The 22,166-nt window shown below is 34.2% G+C and overlaps 4 protein-coding genes and 1 non-coding gene across 8 annotated transcripts; 1 reads left to right on the forward strand and 4 right to left on the reverse strand.

Annotated features, from left to right (window-relative positions):
* Positions 1-72: 72 nt before the first annotated feature.
* LOC107424451 (putative cyclin-B3-1) lies at positions 73-8,087 on the reverse strand. 3 transcript variants are annotated; one of them, XM_048469455.2, is made up of 23 exons: positions 7,934-8,087; positions 7,649-7,711; positions 7,483-7,534; positions 7,289-7,352; positions 6,713-6,767; positions 6,482-6,530; positions 6,292-6,385; positions 5,744-5,801; positions 5,317-5,374; positions 5,097-5,178; positions 4,892-4,924; positions 4,740-4,794; positions 4,517-4,565; positions 4,338-4,431; positions 3,846-3,894; positions 3,238-3,513; positions 3,043-3,165; positions 1,681-1,770; positions 1,398-1,559; positions 1,239-1,298; positions 893-991; positions 513-688; positions 73-412 (listed from the first exon to the last, which is right to left on the reverse strand). In XM_048469455.2, exons 1-23 carry the CDS (start codon positions 7,946-7,948, stop codon positions 277-279), a joined length of 1,992 nt encoding a protein of 663 aa, XP_048325412.2. In that variant the 5' UTR covers positions 7,949-8,087; the 3' UTR covers positions 73-276. The 3 variants fall into 3 exon arrangements, with proteins under 3 accessions (XP_048325412.2, XP_048325411.2, XP_048325413.2); XM_048469454.2 differs by having other exon boundaries at positions 6,713-6,770; positions 7,934-8,086; XM_048469456.2 differs by lacking the exon at positions 7,934-8,087 and having other exon boundaries at positions 6,713-6,770; positions 7,333-7,352; positions 7,649-7,713.
* Positions 8,088-8,146: 59 nt separating this feature from the next.
* TRNAI-AAU (transfer RNA isoleucine (anticodon AAU)) lies at positions 8,147-8,220 on the reverse strand. Its single transcript has one exon. It is a non-coding gene; the product is annotated as a tRNA-Ile (tRNA).
* Positions 8,221-8,676: 456 nt separating this feature from the next.
* Positions 8,677-14,753, reverse strand: LOC107424394 (2-dehydro-3-deoxyphosphooctonate aldolase). Of its 2 annotated transcripts, none has more exons than XM_016034187.4 (15): positions 14,575-14,753; positions 13,879-13,940; positions 13,679-13,776; positions 13,194-13,290; positions 12,204-12,269; positions 11,705-11,764; positions 11,509-11,583; positions 11,262-11,346; positions 10,839-10,897; positions 10,281-10,325; positions 9,765-9,863; positions 9,380-9,427; positions 9,212-9,259; positions 8,999-9,083; positions 8,677-8,894 (listed from the first exon to the last, which is right to left on the reverse strand). In XM_016034187.4, exons 2-14 carry the CDS (start codon positions 13,912-13,914, stop codon positions 9,027-9,029), a joined length of 873 nt encoding a protein of 290 aa, XP_015889673.2. In that variant the 5' UTR covers positions 13,915-13,940; positions 14,575-14,753; the 3' UTR covers positions 8,677-8,894; positions 8,999-9,026. The 2 variants fall into 2 exon arrangements, with proteins under 2 accessions (XP_015889673.2, XP_048325317.2); XM_048469360.2 differs by lacking the exon at positions 14,575-14,753 and adding an exon at positions 14,280-14,418.
* Positions 14,754-15,673: 920 nt separating this feature from the next.
* On the reverse strand, positions 15,674-18,606 carry LOC107424274 (pentatricopeptide repeat-containing protein At1g79490, mitochondrial). The gene has a single exon (XM_016034030.4). The coding sequence runs from the start codon at positions 18,362-18,364 to the stop codon at positions 15,827-15,829; it is 2,538 nt and encodes an 845-aa protein (XP_015889516.2). The 5' UTR covers positions 18,365-18,606; the 3' UTR covers positions 15,674-15,826.
* Positions 18,607-19,911: 1,305 nt separating this feature from the next.
* Positions 19,912-21,778, forward strand: LOC107424462 (proline-rich receptor-like protein kinase PERK2). The gene is made up of 3 exons (XM_016034279.4): positions 19,912-20,192; positions 20,686-21,540; positions 21,637-21,778. Exons 1-3 carry the CDS (start codon positions 20,111-20,113, stop codon positions 21,666-21,668), a joined length of 969 nt encoding a protein of 322 aa, XP_015889765.2. The 5' UTR covers positions 19,912-20,110; the 3' UTR covers positions 21,669-21,778.
* Positions 21,779-22,166: the final 388 nt, after the last annotated feature.

The raw sequence follows: 22,166 nt of genomic DNA on the forward strand, positions 1-22,166 counted from the left end.
TTTTTTTTTTTTTTTTTTTTTCCCCTTCCCGCACAGGCCACAGTGGTGGCGCCTTATGCCGGCACGCTGATGTCCTGGTCCAATATAACATGCCCGACAGAAACACATTTAATTCTCTTCCTCGTGAAGGTTCAAACAGAAAAACAGAGGTTTTTCAGATCAAAGGAAGATCAGTGACACGGTAAGACTTTAGATTTTCACCTGGCACATTTTACAATATCATAACAGGTTTGATAAACTAATCTACAGAAAAGAGAGAAGTCTGAATGTGCCAAATCAAAAAGGAAGGCTATCCAAAGGTCGTATTGCTGCAACACCACTCAGCTCAGGGCTCATGTACTTCTCGTATGTCACCTTTAACTGTCCTCCCCTTGCAGCTTTTTGTAATCCTAGTATCATTTCTGCACAGTCTCTGCGAATCATCAAAATAGATACCACCCCAATTAGGACATGGAATTCAATATATATATATATATATATATGATATCAAATTAACTTCAAAAAACGAGTACCTTATTTGGGACACTTCACAGCGTGCATGTCGACAAAGCAGAGGAGTCCACGGTGTCATTTGCAGGGTACACCTTGCAACATAGATAGCCGATGCACAGAGCAACGACGGCTTGAACATTAAAGCTTCATATTCAACTAGAGACAACTCGATTAGGTAGAAGGCCAAGTGTTCAAGCTGTAAATAATACACCATGAAAACAATATTTTCAGTCAGATTATACGATTTTAGAGCTCCAACTTTCGACATCCGCACTAGATGAAATTGAATATTACAACATCTTTTTTTTTTTTTTCCCCATCCTCATTTAGCTCCTTCTAACTGCATATCAACAGAGAGAGTTAATGAAATTCCGACATTTGGTCTTACAAGTCGTAATACCTTTGTGTCCGATTGAGCAGCTTTGAGAAACCTTAACATGAAAACATATGGAGTAGGTGCATTCAGGCGAAACTTCAACTTCTTAAGAATGAGGCTCTCCTGAAAGGCAATTTTATCATTGGGACCAAAACCGGCAAAATATTAACATGAGGATTTCTTATACCTTCAAATACTTTACCATTTATTCAACATTCACCAGCCTCCAGCTCTCCAAAACGACAAATTAACAAGAAATGGATACAGAAATTGAAAATGCTCCTAAACACTTTTTGTGGAAGGGAGAGAACAATTCAGCATTCAAAAATTAAAAAAAATTAAAAAAATCAATTAGTATGTAAATACATACCATTCCAAGCATCTGGTCCCGAGTGTACGACTCAGCTGAGATGCTAATTAAATCTTTGACCTTTATCAGATGGAACGCAAGATATCAATAAACAGGCAACAAGGAAAGAACCGGGCATACATATTAAAACAAAAGCAAGAGTTTGATATAAATATGTACCCTAGGATGCCAAAAATCCTCATACTTTGATGCTAGCAAGAGAGCTGTAAGACCAACCAACTGCAGTTCGTTCTTTTCAACTATGACTTGAGAAAGATAACGGTCTAACAATGTGACCATGAGATAGAGTGTTTCTTGCATCAAATCAAATTTGAAGTGTACCTGTTGCCAAAGTAAAACAATTTTGCATTTTGTTCGTGAGAAACCATAACCAGATAACAACACCATGAGAGAAACAATGGGTGAAAGACAATTAAGATGCATCCAGAAAGTTAAACCATACTTCAATTAACCAGTTGATCAATATCGCCCGCATATGAGGTGTAAGATCTTTCTGAATTGACATGTAATTGGCAAGAGGAGGATTTTGTGCCTGCAGTTAAAAGTCCCTTCAGCGCAGGCAGGAAATATCAAGCCAATGTTTTAGGCACTAGCGCTCAAAACCAAGTTCAAATAAAGACATGTTAATAAGAAACAGAGCATTAACCAAATTGTGAAGGTAGCAAAACATCAAAAAAGGAGCAAACTCTATTAGTATTGAATTTCCACCAACAGCCAAGGAATTGTCTGAACGATTAGCGATATATATAATTGCCAAGATGTGAAGGAAATATTTTTGTCCAGAATCAAGTAATATATCCAACTAATACCATATTACAAAATGTGCAAGCGCTGCAATATCAACTACCACCAAACAGGATCAAAGTAAGAAAAGCATCCCAATCATTTACTATTTAATAAAGTGGTAACAAGTTACCTTGTTCTTCCCAGTAGTGGTGTAATGAGCCAAGTCGAGCTGAGTATTGGCATTCTCAAACTCCGCTCGCATGATTTTAGAAGTGCTCAAGCTTGGCTCAAGCTTACAAAATTTTGAAATTACTTACTTAAGCTCGGCTCAGTTCATTCATGAAAAGTTCGAGTTTAATTCGGCTCGCCTCGTTATATTATAAAAATTTAAAAAAACTTTATTTGTTTTCTGAAATTAAAAATTTTAATATTAATAATTAATAAATTCCATTTATTCTATAATTTTTTATTATAAAATTAATTTAATTTTAAAAAGTTTATAAATTTAAAATATAAATAATATTATTTATGCATTATAAATATTCAATATATTTAAATTCGTAATATAATTCATATAAATATATATAAATGGCTCATTTTCTTTAGTAGTAGAGTTTAAGAGAGCTAAAATTGAGCCGATCACAAACTGTTCGAGCCCATTATAGCCCTACTTTTCAGTTGAACATGTATCCTTTCATTTGTAACTCTTCTTCTCTAATTATCAGTTACAAATTTCTACAAGTCCATTTCTGCATTTATGATTTCACTCAAAAATTTAAATAATATATTATTGCTTAGCTAAGTATGCTCTAATATGATGTCATCAAAAACACAAGTTACTTATTAAACGAAGAGATAAATTATGATTTTCAGCATAAATCATGCAAAAGAAGATAAAAGAATTCCTCACTTTCTTTTCTGAAGGTTATTCAATTATCACTGGTGGTAACTTTCCTGTTTTTCATTTTTAACAAAATACAGAACGCTCCAGGTCCACGATAGAACAAAACAACCATTCCAAAGTCTTCACAGACAATAAAATGAAAAAGATACCAGAGAGTAGCATAGAAACCATCACCTCTGTCACCCAATAGTACTGATAAATCTCATCAACATAATCAGCAACTTCTAGTTGATTTCCATCATCATCAATGCTTGGTAGCTTTTCTTGCTCCATAACTTCACCATGTTCCTCTAGCAACTGCATAGTCCACCCAATTGTTATTAAAATTCACAAGGAAAAAAACAACTTTTCAAATACAGTAACCTCAACCTTTGATCTTCCCATTAATAAAGATGTGTATGATCTTCTTCGATTTGATTTTCCCATTCCGGTAGTATCGGATGTACTTGGCTTGCAATTTCTATCAGATGGAAGCTCTGTGCAAGTTGCTTCATGCACAATATTCTCAGAAACAGAAGATTTCGCAACCACCCTCTTCTTTGATGAGGTTGAAGCAACATTTATCAACTTATCTGGACCCGATGTGTTCTGGGATTTCATATTCCTTTTTGCATTGGAAGCCTTTAGTGTTGTCTTCACAATTGGCTGGATCATAAATGACATGAAAGAAGCTCATATTACTGAAAATGTTTAATATGTATCACATTGATTCCAACTAGATATCACAATATTAAAGCCATGACAATATCATATTTGTGTTATCAGAGAAAATATCTGTTATTTATCAAAAAAATAAAAGAAAAAAGAAAATATTTATTAACTGTGTAAAGCTAAGTGTGTCGGCTTGACATGCATAGAATTCATTTCATATATGTTTATACTTACTAATTTGGAAACATAACCAGGCACATAGTACTTTGGAGGGAAAAAGAAAAGAAAGCATAAAGAGTATCATATGGTAAAAAATTGGTACGTACTCGGATAGGTTGTCTTGATGTTGTATGAGACCCCATGGAAGTTTGATCCCTGGGATCCAAAGCAAATAAAGATTAGTAATATGGTAAATATCTCAAAGGCTAATTGGATACCATCTGTACCGAGTAGACAAAAAACCATCAATTAAATTATGTTCAACTAAACAAAACCTTAAGAACCTATAATGCAGTTATGTTCTTTATTTTACTATGAAACCAAGTAATAAGGGCTATAGAATATTTAGAGCTGCTGCTGCAGCAACACATAATGGAGCAAAGTGCAGGAGAACGTTAGTTTGAAACTTTAGTTTGGTTGTATTTCATGAAATTCTAGTTGTCTATGAGATTACGATATGTGAATCACTATGGTTATTCGTTCGACTTATTATTCAGTGAGAAGCTTTCCAAGAAATAGCTACGGTAACATCAATAAATTTTTACAGCAATCATAAAGGCAGTCAAAGAATGCTAGATGTAAAGCTGACTGTTACTCACGTTATTATGAAGCCATCACTCACTCGATTCCTCCAAAGTTGCATCTTAGCATTGCTTACTCTGAGCATTATTTTTCTTCCTGTTTTAGCCTTAACTGAGGCCAAAACGAGAGTCAAAATTTATACTTGATAATCATTTCATGCCACCATGGAAAATCTTAAATAACCAAAGAATATTACCAGGACAACCATTTTCCTCTTTTGCCTGTTGAGAACTTGCAGCATTTTCCTACAACCCAAAAAGCTAAAAAGATTACATTTTCTTTAAAAATATTCTAGCAACCAGAAATCAACCAAAATTTGAAGAACTATGAATTAGGAAAGTACTGCACTATGCATTCAATCTCAATGGTCCATATGTCATCATAAAACAAAATGAGGAAACAAAAATGTAGAATTCAACCTTTGGGATACTTTTGTTTGCCTGATCCACCCTTTTTAAGACAGGTAAAGACTTCCTTCAAGTGGAAAGAGATGTAGAAATGGAATTACATCAACAACTGACACACATTTTATTTGTAATATTTCAATAAAAAAATGATTTGCATATTTCACCTTGTTGGTATGAGTGTATCCCTCACTGTCCTCCTGACAACCGAATAAATAATATCCAATTAAGGATTTACTTAGATCACAGTTCTAAAATATATGAACCAGACAAGAGTATTCCATAATGTCAACCATCAATGTAAACAAAACAGCGTCATAAGTTTCATTTTTTAGCAGGAAAGAAAAGGAGGAGAGAAAATGTTGCACCAACCTGCCCTTCTTAATAATAGTTTCACAAAGCAATCCTGTGGCTTTGATCCTCTGATCATATGAAGGCACCTTCAAATCTTTACCTACTCTTATAATAATAATAGTAATCAATATAATAACAATATTTAAAAAATAATAATAAAAAAATAAAATAAAATAAAAACTGATAATGCTATGCAGATAAACTATGATTATGACACTTTAAGACAGTTGAGGTTCACTTCTCTTTGATGTAAGTGAGTCAGAAACACCTTGATCAAGGTTTCCCTGTCTGCTTCCCTGTTTCAAACCAAGAAAAACTTCATGGGCCAAAGGCAATGGTGCCAAACAGAAAAGTCAGTCAATGCTGACATATTACAAGAACAATGTAAGACGGATATGAAGATAGCTAAGGCTTGGTCAAAAGAAAACATAAGTGGAAACACCCTTATCAGTTTAATCCAACTCAAACAATAGTTGCAAGATTTTAAGATATCCTTTTTCTGTTCGTTGTTCATCTTTTCTCATGGTTATAACTTGTAATATTACAATAGTTATGGTAGGTTAACTATATGAATTAACTACTAGGTTGCTATGGCACAAGAGATTAAATAATTTAAAGGAGGCACCAAATAGAATATCAATGCACTTAGAATCAAGTATTCATACCAGGATGGATTTCCTCGATGATACACTTGCAGTCCTAGTGCCCATAGCAACTGATACCCTAAAGATTCATAATAAAAGAGGACCTCAAATATTCATTAGCATGATAATTGATTAAAAAAAAAAAAAAAAAAGATAAAATAATAACAATGATAATAATAAAAATGACAGAAAAGAAGAAGAAAAAGAAAAGCCAACTACAGCAACAGTAAAAAAAGGAACACTATTAGAAAACTTGGAAAAAGATTCTTTGTTGCTCTTCAGAGACAAATCATTAAGGATGATATTCATATAAAAGTAAAACTTAATTGATCTAAAGTGAACTGATAAATGGTGTTGAGGTTCAACGACTAGACAATGATGAAATAATGTAATTTTCAGAAGCAAATAGACTGCAAGACAATGATGACTAAGTCATCTGAATGCATCATCTTGCATAGACATATTTCTCACTTTTCACTTTCCCTGCTTTGCAACAGATATATTTCTCAACCCCCCAATCCCCACCAACGAAAAATGAAGAACTACTTTACAAATGAAATGACACTTACATTGGTTTGGAGCCATTAAGCTTTAGATTGCTAGAAGAGTTTCTATGGATATTGCTAATGTCAGCCAATGCGCTTCTTTGAACTTTTGGTTTTGCTAGAAGAGATCAATGTGAAATTGTGTAAATAATTCTCTAGCCGTATGACTGAAATTTTCGCTTAGCATAAAAAATATTATACATTTAAGACTTACCACCACATTCATTCTTGCCTTTGCTTTTCTCCAAACTTCGCAAACCACCCTTGATGTTGAATAAGAACACAGACAGGAGAAGGAGAAAAAAGAAAACAAAAAAAGAAAAGGGGGGAAAAAAAAAAAAAAAAGGGGAAGAAGAAGGAGATGAAGAATAAGTACTTTAAAAGAAAACAATTCTCTTGCTTGTTACTATCTCTGCCAGAAAAGAAAGACCAAGAAATTAATTACCTTCGAACCAATTGTACTAGCCTGGGTAGATCCTTTGTTATCCGCTACAGATTGCCTTCTACAAAGAAAAAGAAAAAGAAGATAGAATTAGAAAATTCCCGTTTCTATACGTTGCAAAAATTATTTCAAAAAATTAGATATCAACCAGGCCTACCAGTCAATTTCACGTAATTCTATTAAGCCAGATAGTTGTACACAGCTATTGCATTCCAACTTACTTTACTGAAGATTCCATATACTTCTATATATACATACATACATACATATATCTTTATATATATACGCGAAAGGAAGTTAATAGATTTGAAAAATGAGAAGAAAAATAAGGAGGTAATGCCGTAGAGCGATGGTATCTATTATTCCAATAAGAATAATCAGAACCCAACAGCCTCCATGCCATTGTCCTTCTTAAGCTACTCGATTTCAACTTCTTCCTTTTAGATTTTAATTATTTCCGAAATTTTCAAATCCCACGATTCAAATTTTCCTTTCTTTGCCATATCGAACCCAGAAACTTACAGATTGCAAATCAATATGCATTAAATTACCACAAATGAAACTTGTAAACTAAATCACCTGATAAGAGAATCAACCTTGGCAGTTCTATTTTCGATAAAAACCTTAAAATTTCTCGCACCGACTGGTTCAAAATAAAGAAAAATAAAGTGAAGCAAGCAATTAAGAAAGTTGAAATTGAAATGAATTGTGAAATCTATATATATATATATATATATTTTTTTTTTTTTTAAAAAAAGAAAAAATAGTGTTACCGCGTGTTAGGTTGTCTCTGCTTGGTCCATTCAGGCCAATGCCGACTTTAGCCTTAATTGTACGAAAACCCACCAAAAAAAAAAAAAAGAAAGAATTAAGTAAACAACAAGGGTTGCATCGTAAAACTGAAAATTGGTGAAGCAAGGAAGAAAGCGTTTCTATTACCTTGTTAGGCACCATTTTGTTTCTTTCCGGATTTTTCTTTGTAAGTTGTTGTTGGTCCAAAATCTACAGACAGAAAGAGAGACGGGGAGAGTAATGATCTAAAAGGAAAGTAAATAAATAAAAATGTAAATGAAATATTATAGAATTGCAATTCTTCATTTGTAAACGTAAAACCCTAAATGTTGGAATAACTCTTAAATTTGCAAGAACTGGGTCTAGATTCAGGGTAAAATAAGTATTAATTTTTGGTTGTAGTTGTGGTAATGGAGGGGTTTGAAAGCGTACCTTGAGAGACGCCATTTTTAGAATTCTAAGTGATGATCATCTACGGCTACTTTCGGAGACAGAGAGACTGACTTGTGCTCTGTTTTGATCTATCGACGGTGCTTGCTTGGGCGGTATTTGCGTGTTTTTTGAAAACGGAATATGCTTTTACGCTTATGCCCTTAAAAAGGCAAAACTAATAACGACAAAAAAAAAATATTCGAAATTTGAAACTGGCCCATGCAGGTCTCGAACCTGCGACCTTCGCGTTATTAGCATGAAGTTCTAACCAACTGAGCTAAGAGGCCATTGAGTAGTAACATAAGCATAAAAATTTAATGGAAAGTGAGCCTGGGCAAAGAGTTACACTTCTTTCATTTTCTTTAATATATATATATTTTTTTTCCCCGATGGACCAAAGGCATGATATCATTGTTCCTTTTCACCATTACAGTTTATTTATCCATACCGCATCTTTTAAATTCATCTCATCACATTAGAAAATTGAATCTCTTTGAAAAACAATCCATTTTAAATGTTTTCCACAATGGAGTCTGAATAATTTGTTGTGCATATTATACATACTTATATATAGATCTAATAATTCATGGAAAGAAGAAATATTAACCCTTCAGCCTTTTTTGTGCATATAGAATCCTAGCTTTTTGAGATTGATGGCTCCTTAAAGATTAAAAAATTTAGAATCTTTTTAATTATTACAAAAAAAAAAAAAAAAAAAAAAAAAAAAAAGACAAACACAATAATTATATGGAAAACAACAACGGAAACTGCAAATTCAAATATTGTTGTATCTCATATGAAGGTTGTAAACAATACAGCTCAGAACCAACTAATTCGTAAATTAGCCAAACTTGTTTAAATAGATCTCTCCACGTACAATGGCCTTGTTATTCCCCAACTGAGCTATGCTTGTCATATCCTCGTAAAATCAAAAGGCATAGCTGAATGCATAAATGAGTACCTGACAAGAAAACACACAAGATTATTTAGCACTTTGACAAGCAGAAAGTTTCTTCACATATGGCAAACGAAATGCACTAATATAACCTGAAATCAATTCCTTACCACACAACAGAATGTAGCTTCTGTTTCCCTAATCACGAAACGGTGTCAAATCAATATTGAACCGCTGCTTCCCTTTGCTTACCCTCTGTTAGTAACATCTCAAAGACGATATCAGCTCAATCATTATAATTTATGCCATGTATGATAATATATGTTCTGTTCTATTAACTTCGTACAATAATAATAACAACAATATGGGACTAATGGACTTACAGCAATCGCCACAAGCTCTTCAAGAAGTTCTTCCAAATGGCGCAATGGCTATTCTCATAATTATAAACCAAAAATTAGTAACAAATTTACAGTAGATAAATATTATTTATTCATTGGCACGTACTAAAACTGGATAAAATCTTCTAGGGGCTTGATATAATAACTCACCCATTGTGTTGGACCATCAACTGGTGCATTCATTGGATCATCATGCACCTAAACACATAGTTGAAACTCTTAGAATCTATTATTGATATGCAACCGCAACTGTAAAGAAATTTTACTTGGATTGGAGCATAATACTATGACAAATCTTTTTATCAACAGCTTTCAATTCCTATATAGTATTGAAAGCATGCAAGTTTGTAAGCAAACAACAACAGACAACAGAGGATATTTACTAATAAAAGCTCTCTTCTTCCAAGTCAACTCCAATTAATGGTGCAAGAAACACTGCTGGAACTGAATTTTTCAGTAAACTAAATGGTAACGAGTGCCATAATCCTAAGAGAAAATGATGGCCAAATAATCAATGCAAGAAGATTCTACATACCTCCATGAAAACTCCATCAACTCCAACAGCAATTGCTGTTCTTGCAATACAAGGTATTAATTCACGAAGTCCACCGCTAGCAACACCTCCACCATCCAACTACATTAAGAAATTCAGCCGTTTTATGGAACAAAACTATTAACATGTCAAGATAATGTGCACTAAAATCAATCCCAATCATAGAATCAGAAACATGTCTAGCGAAGCATGATTCAGGCCCATTTTGCATATAATGGACAACCCCTCAAATAAAATGGTAAACCATGATAGAAAAGAATTCATTACACACCCATACACACACACAAGGGTCACATTGAAAAGACTCTAACCCTAAGATTGCAACTATAGAAAAGAGGATTGACTGCTCTGGAAACATCACTGTGACAACAGGATATCCATGCGAAAACCATCAAGACAAGCATACTTATCATGAAGCTACAACGACATTCTTCAATAAGAAGAATCTGTGAGGCAAACTTTAGACATGAAAGGTAAAAGCACAAAACCTATTTGTACCTTTCGCCCAGCTGGCTGTTGCAATGAATGTGTAACATCGGCAACCTATAATGAAATAGAAATTTCAGACAGTTAGATATTCCAGCTATAAAATGTAGATGGGAATCAAAATAACAAGATCATTTTGGAACTGAAAAGAATGCAAAATTTCCAACAGATCATAAGAAAAGTTTAAAAGGATCATCTGATAAGAGTCGATATTTGTAAGCAAGTCAAGGTGCAGTTAGAAAATTCCTCAGTAGGCGTCATACATGTAACCAACTTTGATTTCTATTTCATCATAAAACCAATGTTCACGCAACAAAATATATTAGTGTCTTCTAGATAATCAAATTAATTGGTCACAAAGTAAGCTAGCCAATTACAGGTTATAAAAAGTGTCAGTGTCCTATTAATTAAAGATTAATTTAATGAACATATCACAATACCTTTTATCCTAGAATTTCTCATTTCTCACAAAGAAAAAATAGTGACAAATACTACTTCATAACAATAATAAAGAACGTAAATACTACACAACAACATAGTACATAAAGGAAGCAGAGTAATTTTACTTACTATAGGACAATTAGCTTCTCTCATCCACTCCAAATTGCGAGGATCAACGATTAAATCATCTAAATACACAATCCATAAAGGACTTAGCAAACAGATCAGAATCAATTAAAGGAAAAATATCTCATATCAACAATATGTTTATCCTAAGACACTTAGAAAACAAAATTAAAAGCACAGTCGATTCACAAAAGTTTAAAGCAAAAAACAAGACATCAACAGATAAGTCAGAGAAGTTAATGGAGACAACTAGGTGTACTCCTGTTTTAACTTATATGGCTTTCACTTCAGTTATGGGATTTCAAGTTGAAGTCCAATAATTTTAAGGGATCACAAAACCACATCTACCCTTATACTAAAAGAAGAGGATAAAATATAATTCAGAAACATATGGCAGAAACCACTAAATAAATCAAGATAACTTACTGTAGCCAAACATAGTTCCCCTCTCACAAACCATGACTTTTGAATTTCCAGCCAGTCTAATCTTCTCAGCAGAATTACACATGACCTGGAAGTTTGAGAAAAAATAATTCCAGATATGTCAATAATACTTTTAAATGAAATATATTAACAATAGTACAAAAATTAATCTCCCAAGTGTTCATCTGAACAAAAGGAAAAAAGTAATAATAATACAAAGACAAAAGAAGAATGAAAGGGAAAAACTCACAGAAGGAGCACAGAACTGGCCTTTCTTAATATTGATAATTTTTCCAGTCTTGGCGGCTGCAACAAGGAGATCTGTCTGTCATATTATAAGACTAGAGATCAGTTAAACGAAAATTGAAAATAAATGCATCTTTGAACGCTAATTATACAAATGTTTTATAGAAGCACGGGATTACAATAAACAAATATTCTGTAACCTGGCGACATAAAAATGCAGGAATCTGAATAATATCTGCAACTCTGCCAACTGCTTCACACTAACAAAATAAAAGAAAGTATTACAAACAGTTATTACAGGGAGAAGTCCAGGTTTATATTTTCCTTCGTCTGTTCATTGGTGCGAGCATTTGAAACTCAGAAAATGATATAGGATGATAATCTAAAATGAGAAATATTTGAAATTAACCTAGAAAGCAACTGTAATGAAATTGATTTACTCAGAAAGCAATATTTTTCAGTAATAAAGTACAATTTAATATTAGTCCCAGTATCTTATTTTGTTCAATCAAAATTCTGAATTTCAGGGTGCTTGTCTGGGTTTAAATTAGTTCACAGAGCTATTTCTCTAAATATAGTAGCTGGCTGTAAAGCAATATTACAGGAGGGGACATATGTATATGATGAATTACAATTGCATCAAATGCACCGAGTCTTGAGAAACTAGGCCTTATACAGGCATTCAACAAAAGAACTCACCTGGGTGCTTTCATGTACATCAGTAACTACAGGTATGTCATATGCTATTTTAACCTTCTCTAGGATCTGAAACCAAAAGCAAACAGCATAATGAATTAATGACTCACAAACTTGTCACTCTGTCTACAAAGGATTATAAGCAGCTGCATTCTTCTATTTTTTACCTTCAATTTGATAAAGAAATGCTACTTTAGATAATCAGTTGTAACTTATAACAATAGAAGAATTACAAAGTGCATAGAAACTCTACAATCAGTCTACCATAGTAACAACAAACTTCACAATTTCAAATTTCTAGTGTTAGCAAGTATCACATTCAGAGAATCCATAATGTATATCTGAATTCCAGCTTCAAAGATGTCAAAATTGTATCTCATAATATATCGGATTGTCACCACATTGAACTAAAGAAAGGTGTATATTAACCTAATATCTGGACCTTTAGATAATCAATTGCATTATGAGTATAATTAGCATTAGCAATGCTAGGTTTCATCTAAGTTCAGATGATCTTCACCTAATGCAGTGTATACTGATTTGAAGAACGTATGACTCTGCATAGAGTTAAATGTTGGCACAACCTTCATGCTGACATAGCATGATTTGGCCAGCCAATTGCGGTTTTAATCATACTGCTACGAATTTTAGCTCTTTCTTTTTTGGGTTAAGGAATTTTAACTCATCTGGAAATATATTTGGTTTTTTGGACTCAAACCTCACAGAAATTTATAAAATTTGCTTGCTGCTTTTCAAATATATTCCAGAAGAAGAACTGTCTCTATTAGATCTTAAATTAACAACAAAATATATCCTACTAACTGATCAACATTTACCATTTAATGTGGCACCTTAATCATTGAACATTTATTTTGTCCAACATAATGTCCAAACTCTAAAATATATCATTCACCTAGTATGAAACATAGTGCATTTTATCAGGATTCAAAACCTTTAAAACAACAATCTATTAGGTAAAATGACAACCAGCACCTTTAAGCCTTCCTCCAAGCCTGGACCCCGAAATGATTTTGAGGATGTCCGGTTAGCTTTGTCAAAGCTTGACTTGAAAACCAGGGGTAATCCAACTCTGCAAGATTGGAAAACAAAATCTTCTTCTTACTGGAAATCCACCCACAATCTTAAGAAATAAATCCAACCGTTTAGCCATGTTCTATACAATAAAGAGCAAACACATATGAAATCCTTTCTTCATTCTTAAAAAGAAGAAGAAGAAGAAGAAGAAAAGATAAAGAAAACAAATTTAAAAAAAGCAGTTCTTTTAAAAAATAGAAATAACAAAGAAAGACAAAGCCTTCTTAGTTGAGATACAAAATACAGGCGCTAGAAATGAAACTACTTTTCTTTAATCCCTTTAGCTTTCAACTGGTAAAAACAACATTTTTCTTCCAAATCCCTTTATCATCATGAAAACTCAAAATTGAATTTCGCTTATAACTCATATAGAGGAAACATACTTTGATGCAATACCCTTTATGTGCTTCGCCATCCGCAGAATGTGCTCTTCAGATTCAATCACATTTGGACCTGCTAACAAGAAAAATGGTTCTGCTGCCTGCCAACACCAATAAAATCATATCCTCATGTTATCAATTGAATCTGTGATCATTTAATTAAAAAAGAAAGAAAAAATTATAAGAAGACAACTAGTTTAAACCTTGAGCTGGTTATATAACACGGTCGATGCATCCATATCCTCCACTTTTAGCTACAAGCAAGCTGCACACAAGGAAGCTTAGAGTTGGAATCAAACCCACCAAGGCATGAATTCCATTCAACCATAATAATACTAGACCAAAATCAAAGTCTTTAGAAACATAATAAAAAAGCGCCAGAAAATCACAAATCTAGGAACCCAAACTCCATCTAAACTTCTATGGGTATCAATGAAAAAGGAGGAAAGGAATGGTAAAATATAAACAACGAACAATTGTCACAGAAATATATGTATATGTATTTGATCATATCAACAGACATAGTGGGCTCGCATCATTTCCAGTGATTGAATTCTTATTGGATTCAAAGCGAGCGAGGACTTAAGAGAGGGAAGAGATTGACCTCCAATTTTCAAAGCCATGCTTGTATGAAATCTATAAAAAAAGACATAACAAAATTGCAGCAAAATGCATATCACAAAGATCTTGCATATGTTTGTTGGTTTTTTACTCAAATCAGTCAAAGTATAAAAGAAAAATAGGAACAGATAAAGCTTCTGTTTTTATGCTGAGAAACTGTAGAGTTTACAAAAATCTGGGCAACCGACTTGTCAAATTTTCTCGACAAACAAACAGAAATAGAGAAGAATGAAAGAGTGGCATAATAAATTGAAGAATTGGGATGTAATGTAGGATACCTGATTCAGTTGGATCTCAAATTTCAGCCCTTCGCAGAGAAAGAGAGTGAGCTTTGGCCTTTGAGACTTTGAGTGAGTTTTTCTGTCTGCCGAGTTTTGGTCGTTTTATCAAATCTCCCTTCACGTGAAACCAAACGATTTTCCTATTATTATTTGTTTCGTTAACAGATAGATAGCTCTTAAACCAAAATCAACGTTTTTTTTAAATATATATAAGAGAAAATCCACGTTTGTTGGAACTTGGAAAGTACAATTACATTAAAATGTCGGTTCATGTCACATTGATTTTGGACAGCTAAAATGCCTGTTGCAAAAGTTTAAAATTTTAAAAATAAAAATAAAAATAAAAATTTTAAATCATGCTATGAAAATTGCAAACGCATAATACATACCATCGCGGATAAAAGTGAATTTCTTTTATTTACATATTACACACACGCACACACATATATATATATATATATTTTATTTTATTTTCACTCATTCATATCAACTTTTAGATGTGAAAATTATGTTTATTCAGCAAAAAAAAAAAAACATTTTTTTTTATTTTTTTATATAGAAGTTTTTACATCCTCTTCTTCTTTAGTATGGATAGGGAATGAAGAAATGAAAGTAAGAAAACAAAATTAAAAATTTGATATGAATGAGTGAAACATAATATATACCATTGCAGATTTACTATTTTGACTAATAGTATTGCTTATGAACTATTATAATTAAAATTTTATAAATGATTCGATGGGTCTTTTTCTTTAAAAAAAAAAAAAGAAAATGGTAGTTACATTTTTTTTTTCCCCTTCTATTTGGAATTAGGGCTGCATTTGTGTCTGTTTTGGCTAAATGGGGTTGAGTTTTTATGCACTTTATATAACTAAGAATCATTATCTTTAAGTATTGTTTGTTTTGCACGTGAAAAAGTTTCGTTAATTGTAATTGCCCCTTTTTTCTTTTGTTTCCTAATTGGTTTTCTCTGGATATTCTCCATAAAATCAGATGCACCCAAAAACTGCAAGAATCACCATGGCACTGTAAAATGATATTTTCAAATAAGTTACATTAGAATTTAAGAATTCCATCTCAAATTAGCAGACTTCAATGAAAAATCAATATCGCAACTTCCATTCAAAGAAACAAAAAAGGTATAACTCTTTCTTTGTCCTCTATGCAAAAGGAAAGAGAAACAGATGTTGTTAAAAAATTAATAACTTTCACATTTCCTTACACTAACTAATCTCACTATCCTTTTTGCTTACATTGACCTCCCAGTAATGAGTGGTTTGGGAGGAGAAAGAGATCTTATTTCAGGTGCAGAACTAGGAAATAGAGTGTTCAATTTGTGCATGAGGATATCAGCCCTTGATGGAATCTCATTCAAAAGAAACTGTTGAACAATTGGTTTCTTAAACCATTCCATGACAGAATCCCCTGGGGCTCTCAGCACCACTTTACTAACCTCAAATGGAGATTCCACTGAGCTCAACATCTGAGCAACCACAATCTTCAAAGTAGGTCCAGTAACCAACTTAATCCGTCTTGGCACAACACCATAATACAACATTCGTTTTCTGAACCTATGAAGAGTATGCACGACAGAAATTAGAGCAGCTCCCACAGATAAGTTCCTAACATCAAGAGACCAAGCAATTTGCTGATCGAAAACAATTGCCTTTGGAAAAAGCTTATTCTCATAGGCAACTTTCCATACGCATCGAGCTCGGTTTATTTGCCCCATAAGAACAAGGTAGTTGAGGAGAACATTAACGAAGTACCTTGCAGCTCCCTCTTCCAACTCATAATCAATACCCTTAAAGAATTCCCTAACAAAAGATAGTACCGGCTGTTTTCTCTGTTCTGGGCCTGTGAAGAGTCCACACATAAAAGAGTGTGCCTTATGTTTTGTAGCACCAAGGATCGACATCAAATGCCTCTCATTCTGCTCGTCTTGGCATCTTACAAGATGGGCTAGAATCGATGTGTAAAGAATAAGATCAACTTTTGCAGCAGAGCTTACGTAAGTTTCAAGGAGAGGCTTGGCTGACTCGTACAGACCGTTCTTCATACATGACTCAAATAACTGTCTGATTATAAAATTATTTGTTCTAATCCCTGAAGAACCCATGAAACGTAACCATCTCAAAGCAAGATCAACAGAACCGTCCTTGATATAAACCATTAAAACATCACTAGCACTCACATCAACCGAATATCCCATTGTTTTCATCTCCAGTAAAATTTTGGCAGCCACGTCAACGAGCTTCTTATTAGCCAGGAGGGTCAAAAGAGAGGTATAAGTACTTAGACCTGGCCTTAAACCTGCATTGGTCATTGAATTGTATAGCTTCATGCCAGAATCTACTTGTCCAGAAGCAGCATGCATTTCCAAGAGACATGAATATGTAGATGGGGTGGGTAGAAATCCAGCCTTCTCCATATCTGTAAAGGCAGACATTGCAATATCAAGTTTCCCTGATTTGGCATGAGACTCGACAATCAGAGTGTACAGCCCAAAGTTTGGCCTAAACCCTGCTTTCTTCATCTCATCCCATAACCTTATAGCAGTATCTAATTTCCCTGCCTTCACATATGACTCAATCAACGAAACAAACATTGTAGCAGATGGCCTAAGGCCATAACCCTGCATCTCCATGTATACCTTCATTGATGCATCCAACCTCCCAGCCTTTCCCATTGAATCAACAAGTGATGCAAAGATGTTAAATCCAGGCCGAAAATTCTTTTCTTTCATTTCTTGGAATAACTTGAATGCCGCATCAAGACGGCCAGATTTGGCCAAGCTTGGTATCATCAACTCATAGGACAAGCCATCCAATGAACAATCCGCAGCTTCCATAACCTCATATATCTCAAATGCCTTATAAGGCAAACCCTTATTCAAAAACAATGTTATAAGTGAGTTATACGTCTGACCATCAACTTTATAACCAGAATCTCGAATCTTCTTGAAACAGAAAAACGACATCTCTAATTTCTCAGCTTTAGCCAAATACTGAATGACTCGATTACAAGCGCTGAACGAAAAGTTACCATTACCACTTGAATCTTTAACCATTTCATCAAACAATGATTTGATCTCGTCAAAATTTTTAGTCTGGTTTAAACTATCAAAGAGTATCAAAAAACAATCATCACTGGGCGAATACCAAGGCTGCCTCTTAGACCACCGAAACAAACTCAATGCCGCATCACTGTCTTTAATAACCCTCAAAGCTTGAGTAATGTGAATCATGTTAGGCACAAATTGGAGCTTGTCCAGTTGGGTCTCCAATTCAGGTCCCCATTTCCACCTATTCACAAGCTCAACAATCTTGGCAACAGCAGATGCATTCAAAAACGGCTTCTTTAGTCCACCTATCATAACATGGTCATCAAGTCCTGGCTCAACCGACCGTACACCTTTTCCAGTGTAAATCACACTGCCTGATTCATCCAAATACTCAATCTCCTCATCAATCCAGTCATTACACTCATCAACACCATTCCTCCTGGAACAGTAACTTCTAACAAAGCCCAGGTCCATAAAATTAGGATTCCCAACAAAATATGAGCCGTTGAAAGACTGAGGAATCTCCACAAATTTGGGGTTTTCCGGAATTAACTTAGAAACAACTACAGAGCTTAAATATCTAAAATTTGATGCATTTCTGAGTAGATTTACATACAAAAAACTAGAATTGCGTAGATGGAAATTGTGAAACGAATAACTGGAAGTAGGGGTTTTGGAGAGTAACTGTAAATGTTTAGGGCACAACTTTCTCCTGCAGATCATTTTCCGTTTAGAGACTGGGAAAACCAAAATGGTACCTGATTTTCGGCCTCTTTCGCAGAAAAGCTTAAACCTTCAGTTTGGAGTACGATGTAGTGAGCAAAGTGAGCACTTTATTGTGACCAAGAACCCTAAACCCTCATACTGGCCGTCTGCATCAAGTCTAACGAGGCCTAGGGCTCTCTTTCAGTGCAAGCTTGCTGCTTGCTTTCCAATCAGTTTGTATGCGTTTGTAAATAATTATTTTAAACCCATCTTTTATTTTTATTTATTAAAAAAAAAAGGATAGAAAAATAGCAATCAAATTTTGGTGTATGTATCTGCTTACATATATATATTTTTTGGTGTATGTATTGATGACGTAGGTTAACAAATAACAATGTATTGAATGGAAGAATGAATATTTGACCATGAAATTTGTTAGCCACAATTCTTAAAATTCCCACGAGTTTTAGTAAAAGTTAAGCAATGGGATTATTTTTGTCCCCTGTTCCTTTTATACTCTAACAAGAATTATCTATTCGTTCACCAAAAACCAAAAAGAAAAAAAAAAAAAAAAGAACCAAAAACAAAACAAAACAAAAAGAAATACCTTTTTATGGAAAAAAAAAAAAATCTTTAACCAACTGAGCAACAATAGTCTTGAAAATTAAATTATGAAAATCAAAGGAATCAAATTCCTCTTTAAGAATGAGACATAGATGGTTTTCAAAGAAATGTAGTAGATATGAACAAAGACCCATCAACTCAAGAATATACATAATAAATAAATATTGGTTGAAAAAATTACCGTTTAAAAGATCACTAATGGCTTGTATTAGGATCAAAAAATTAGTTTGTTGTGAAAAAAAATTCCCTTTTATTCAATTTTTTTTTTGGTGTAGACTAATAGTGTTCAAAATTTGATCTAAATTAGTTGGTCACTTAAATAACTTTTTAGTGAAAATAAGTATTTAACCACAAAAATAAAAATAAAATAATAATTATCATAATTAGATTCTGATTATCCACGTCATGGAAGGAGTTTCACTTAACTCTCTAGCATGAGAGAGGTTTTCGTAAGCTACAACCTTACTTTCATCAAACGACCTATTTTTCAAGTCAATATTTTAAGGTCACAAATTTCAACATTCTTTGCCAAGTCCACACCTTGTGTTCCATTCAATAGCTGAACATATGCCTAGTTAGCCCAAGCTAACATATTCACTTAAAATTGTTGAATAATGAATGAATGAAAGAGGGGAGAGAGAGCGCTTTGAGTAGAAAGCAAGCAAGAAGAAAAGGGGCAGATAAAAAACCACACTTTGAATTTTGGCAATGCGAAGCAAGCATATATGCTGATCGCATGCAAAATTGAAAAAATATAATGCAGCAAAAGATGAAAATGCAGGGCTCCATCGAACAACTTCCCATAAAATACAACCTTCTCTTACACCTTTTGGGCCTTTTTTGGATTCCTTCAACCACACATATCTAAGCAAAGTGACTGTCTACCAAAGAATCAATCTTTATAGCCAACCCATCCATCTCTCTCTCTCTCTCTCTCTCTCTCTCTCTCTCTTCCATTTATTTTGCCCCTTTCTCTAGGCTACTCCACAACCTCCTAGCTAACTCAAATTCATTTCTTTATATCTGTGCGTTTCCACTATTGTATATAAACTCATCTCCTGCTTTGCTTAATTTGCCTGTAGTCTTTGAGTTCTCTTGCCTAAAAGTTGAAGGAGCTTTGTGTTTTTATCTGGATTAGTCATGAAAACCATCAATATTTGCATGAGACTGAACATTCTTTTTCCCTATTTCATACTTGCAGCTACTCTGTTCGCTCATTCTGGTAAGCCTCTTCTGCAGATTTGTATTGCTTGTATCTTAACAAACCAGATTATACTCTTTGTTATAATTATTCATCATATTTAATGTGTCTTTTTATATGATCAACGATAAAGATATATGGTTGAAGTAGGGCCCAACCCATTCAAAATACGTAATCTATAAATTAATGCATGAGATTTGGATCATGCTAATGGAAGTTTTTTACAATAGAAATCTAGCTTCTCATTATCGCATAGAATGCTTCACTGCTTCTCCCACTTAACCCACCTCTTTCTCCAAGTTGTATATGCATAATTCTCAACATTTTACCAAACTATACGTCTACACATTTACATTAGCAACATGTAGAGCATTTTAGTCCACTCCAAGAGAAAGCAAAATATTACATTGGAAATGAGTTGGGAAAGCATCGCACTAAGTCTCATCTATTTAGCTTTCATATTTCATGAAAAAAATAAAAATAAAAAATAATAATAATAATAATAATAATACAGATGCAAGAACATCAATGAGACTGGTGAAGGAACCTCCAAAACGTCAAAGCAGTCTGTTTCTCATGACTGCAGCCAAATTGAATTTGGTGAAGCAATTAGATTCTTCCAATGCTGGACCCTATGGAGTTAGCTCACCGTTCACTTTGCCACCTTATGATTCCCTCCCTCCAACACCCTTGCCTGAAAATGCCCCTCCCTTTTGTTTATACCCTCCCAACACCCCACAAACCCCCTCCACTGCAATTCCAGCCCCTGTAGCTAATATCCCACCATCAACTCCAACTGGATTCAACCCGAATCCTTCCGGATCCGTTCCTAGTCCACCACAGCTCCTACCTAGTCCTACTACTTATATTCCAAGCCCATCCGGGTCCACATTGAGCCCACCATATTATGAGCCCAGCCCACCAGGTTTCAGTCCAAGCCCACCAGGTTTCAACCCAAGCCCACCTTCTCCATCCTCTTCTATACCATCTCCAACAGGGTTTGCCCCTGGACCACCTTCTACTAGTGTTCCATCTCCATTTGGTTTTGTTCCAAGCCCTCCAGTGTTTCTACCACCCATTGTTTACCCTCCACCCACTACTCCACCAAGTCCAAAAAGAGCACCAAGCATAGCCTTGTGGTGTGTGGCAAAGCCCTCAGTGCCAGACCCAATCATTGAAGAGGCTATGAATTATGCATGCGGGTCTGGTGCAGATTGTGCTTCCATTCAGCCACAAGGCAACTGCTTTCAGCCCAACACATTGTTTGCACATGCTTCCTATGCCTTCAACAGTTATTGGCAAAGAACCAAAGTGGCTGGGGGTACTTGTGAGTTTGGAGGAACTGCCATGCTTGTCACTGTTGATCCAAGTAAGACATTTTCCTTTCCTGTAAATTGCAAAAAGCATGTCAATTTGTTTGAATAGAAGTTTTGGGATTTATGAGTCTCTCTTCGTCCATGCACAGGCTATGATGGCTGCCGCTTTGTCTACTATTGATGATGAACACAAAGTGTTGTTAATTGCAGGAATAGATGAAAGCAGTCTTATTCTCTCTTTTCTATTTTTTCAATCTTCTCCATTTTTATTTTTATTTTTATTGGAAATACACCTTTTTTTTTTTTTTTTTGGGGGGGGGGGGGGGGTGGGGGAGGGATATTTTAAAAGGAAGTTAAACATAAATTTTGTAAGTAAAAAGTACGATAGACAAAAATACTGTAGAAGTTTATCAGGACATTCCCAATGGATATATATGATGTGTCTAAAATATTTGGGGTTGTTGTCAATGGAAAATCCTTTTTTCTACAAGGGACATGCTGCTTCCTATGTAATATATCTGAACAGATATATATATATATATATATATGTATATCATGATTTAGTATACAGATGCCAATAAGTGGTTAAGAAGGCCTGAAAAATAATGTAATCTGAGGATAACTCTATGCTTGTATGAATCACAGATTCAGCAATATCATTGATGAACAATCATGCCTT

This window comes from Ziziphus jujuba, chromosome 8 (assembly GCF_031755915.1).
Source record: "Ziziphus jujuba cultivar Dongzao chromosome 8, ASM3175591v1".
Lineage (NCBI taxonomy): Eukaryota > Viridiplantae > Streptophyta > Magnoliopsida > Rosales > Rhamnaceae > Ziziphus > Ziziphus jujuba.

Excerpts from the sequence above, each read along its gene's own strand:
- LOC107424274 (XM_016034030.4), bottom strand. The coding sequence starts at position 18,364 with ATGATCTGCAGGAGAAAGTTGTGCCCTAAACATTTACAGTTACTCTCC.
- LOC107424462 (XM_016034279.4), top strand. The coding sequence starts at position 20,111 with ATGAAAACCATCAATATTTGCATGAGACTGAACATTCTTTTTCCCTAT. Across the intron at positions 20,193-20,685 it reads TACTCTGTTCGCTCATTCTG|ATGCAAGAACATCAATGAGA; the intron begins GTAAGCCTCTTC and ends ATAATAATACAG. Across the intron at positions 21,541-21,636 it reads GCTTGTCACTGTTGATCCAA|GCTATGATGGCTGCCGCTTT; the intron begins GTAAGACATTTT and ends GTCCATGCACAG.
- LOC107424394 (XM_016034187.4), bottom strand. The coding sequence starts at position 13,914 with ATGGATGCATCGACCGTGTTATATAACCAGCTCAAG. Across the intron at positions 11,765-12,203 it reads ATGTACATGAAAGCACCCAG|TGTGAAGCAGTTGGCAGAGT; the intron begins GTGAGTTCTTTT and ends TTATTTTGTTAG. Across the intron at positions 11,347-11,508 it reads GCCAGTTCTGTGCTCCTTCT|GTCATGTGTAATTCTGCTGA; the intron begins GTGAGTTTTTCC and ends TCAAACTTCCAG.
- LOC107424451 (XM_048469454.2), bottom strand. Across the intron at positions 5,802-6,291 it reads CTTAATGGCTCCAAACCAAT|GGTATCAGTTGCTATGGGCA; the intron begins GTAAGTGTCATT and ends ATGAATCTTTAG. Across the intron at positions 3,514-3,845 it reads CATCAAGACAACCTATCCGA|CCAATTGTGAAGACAACACT; the intron begins GTACGTACCAAT and ends TTTATGATCCAG.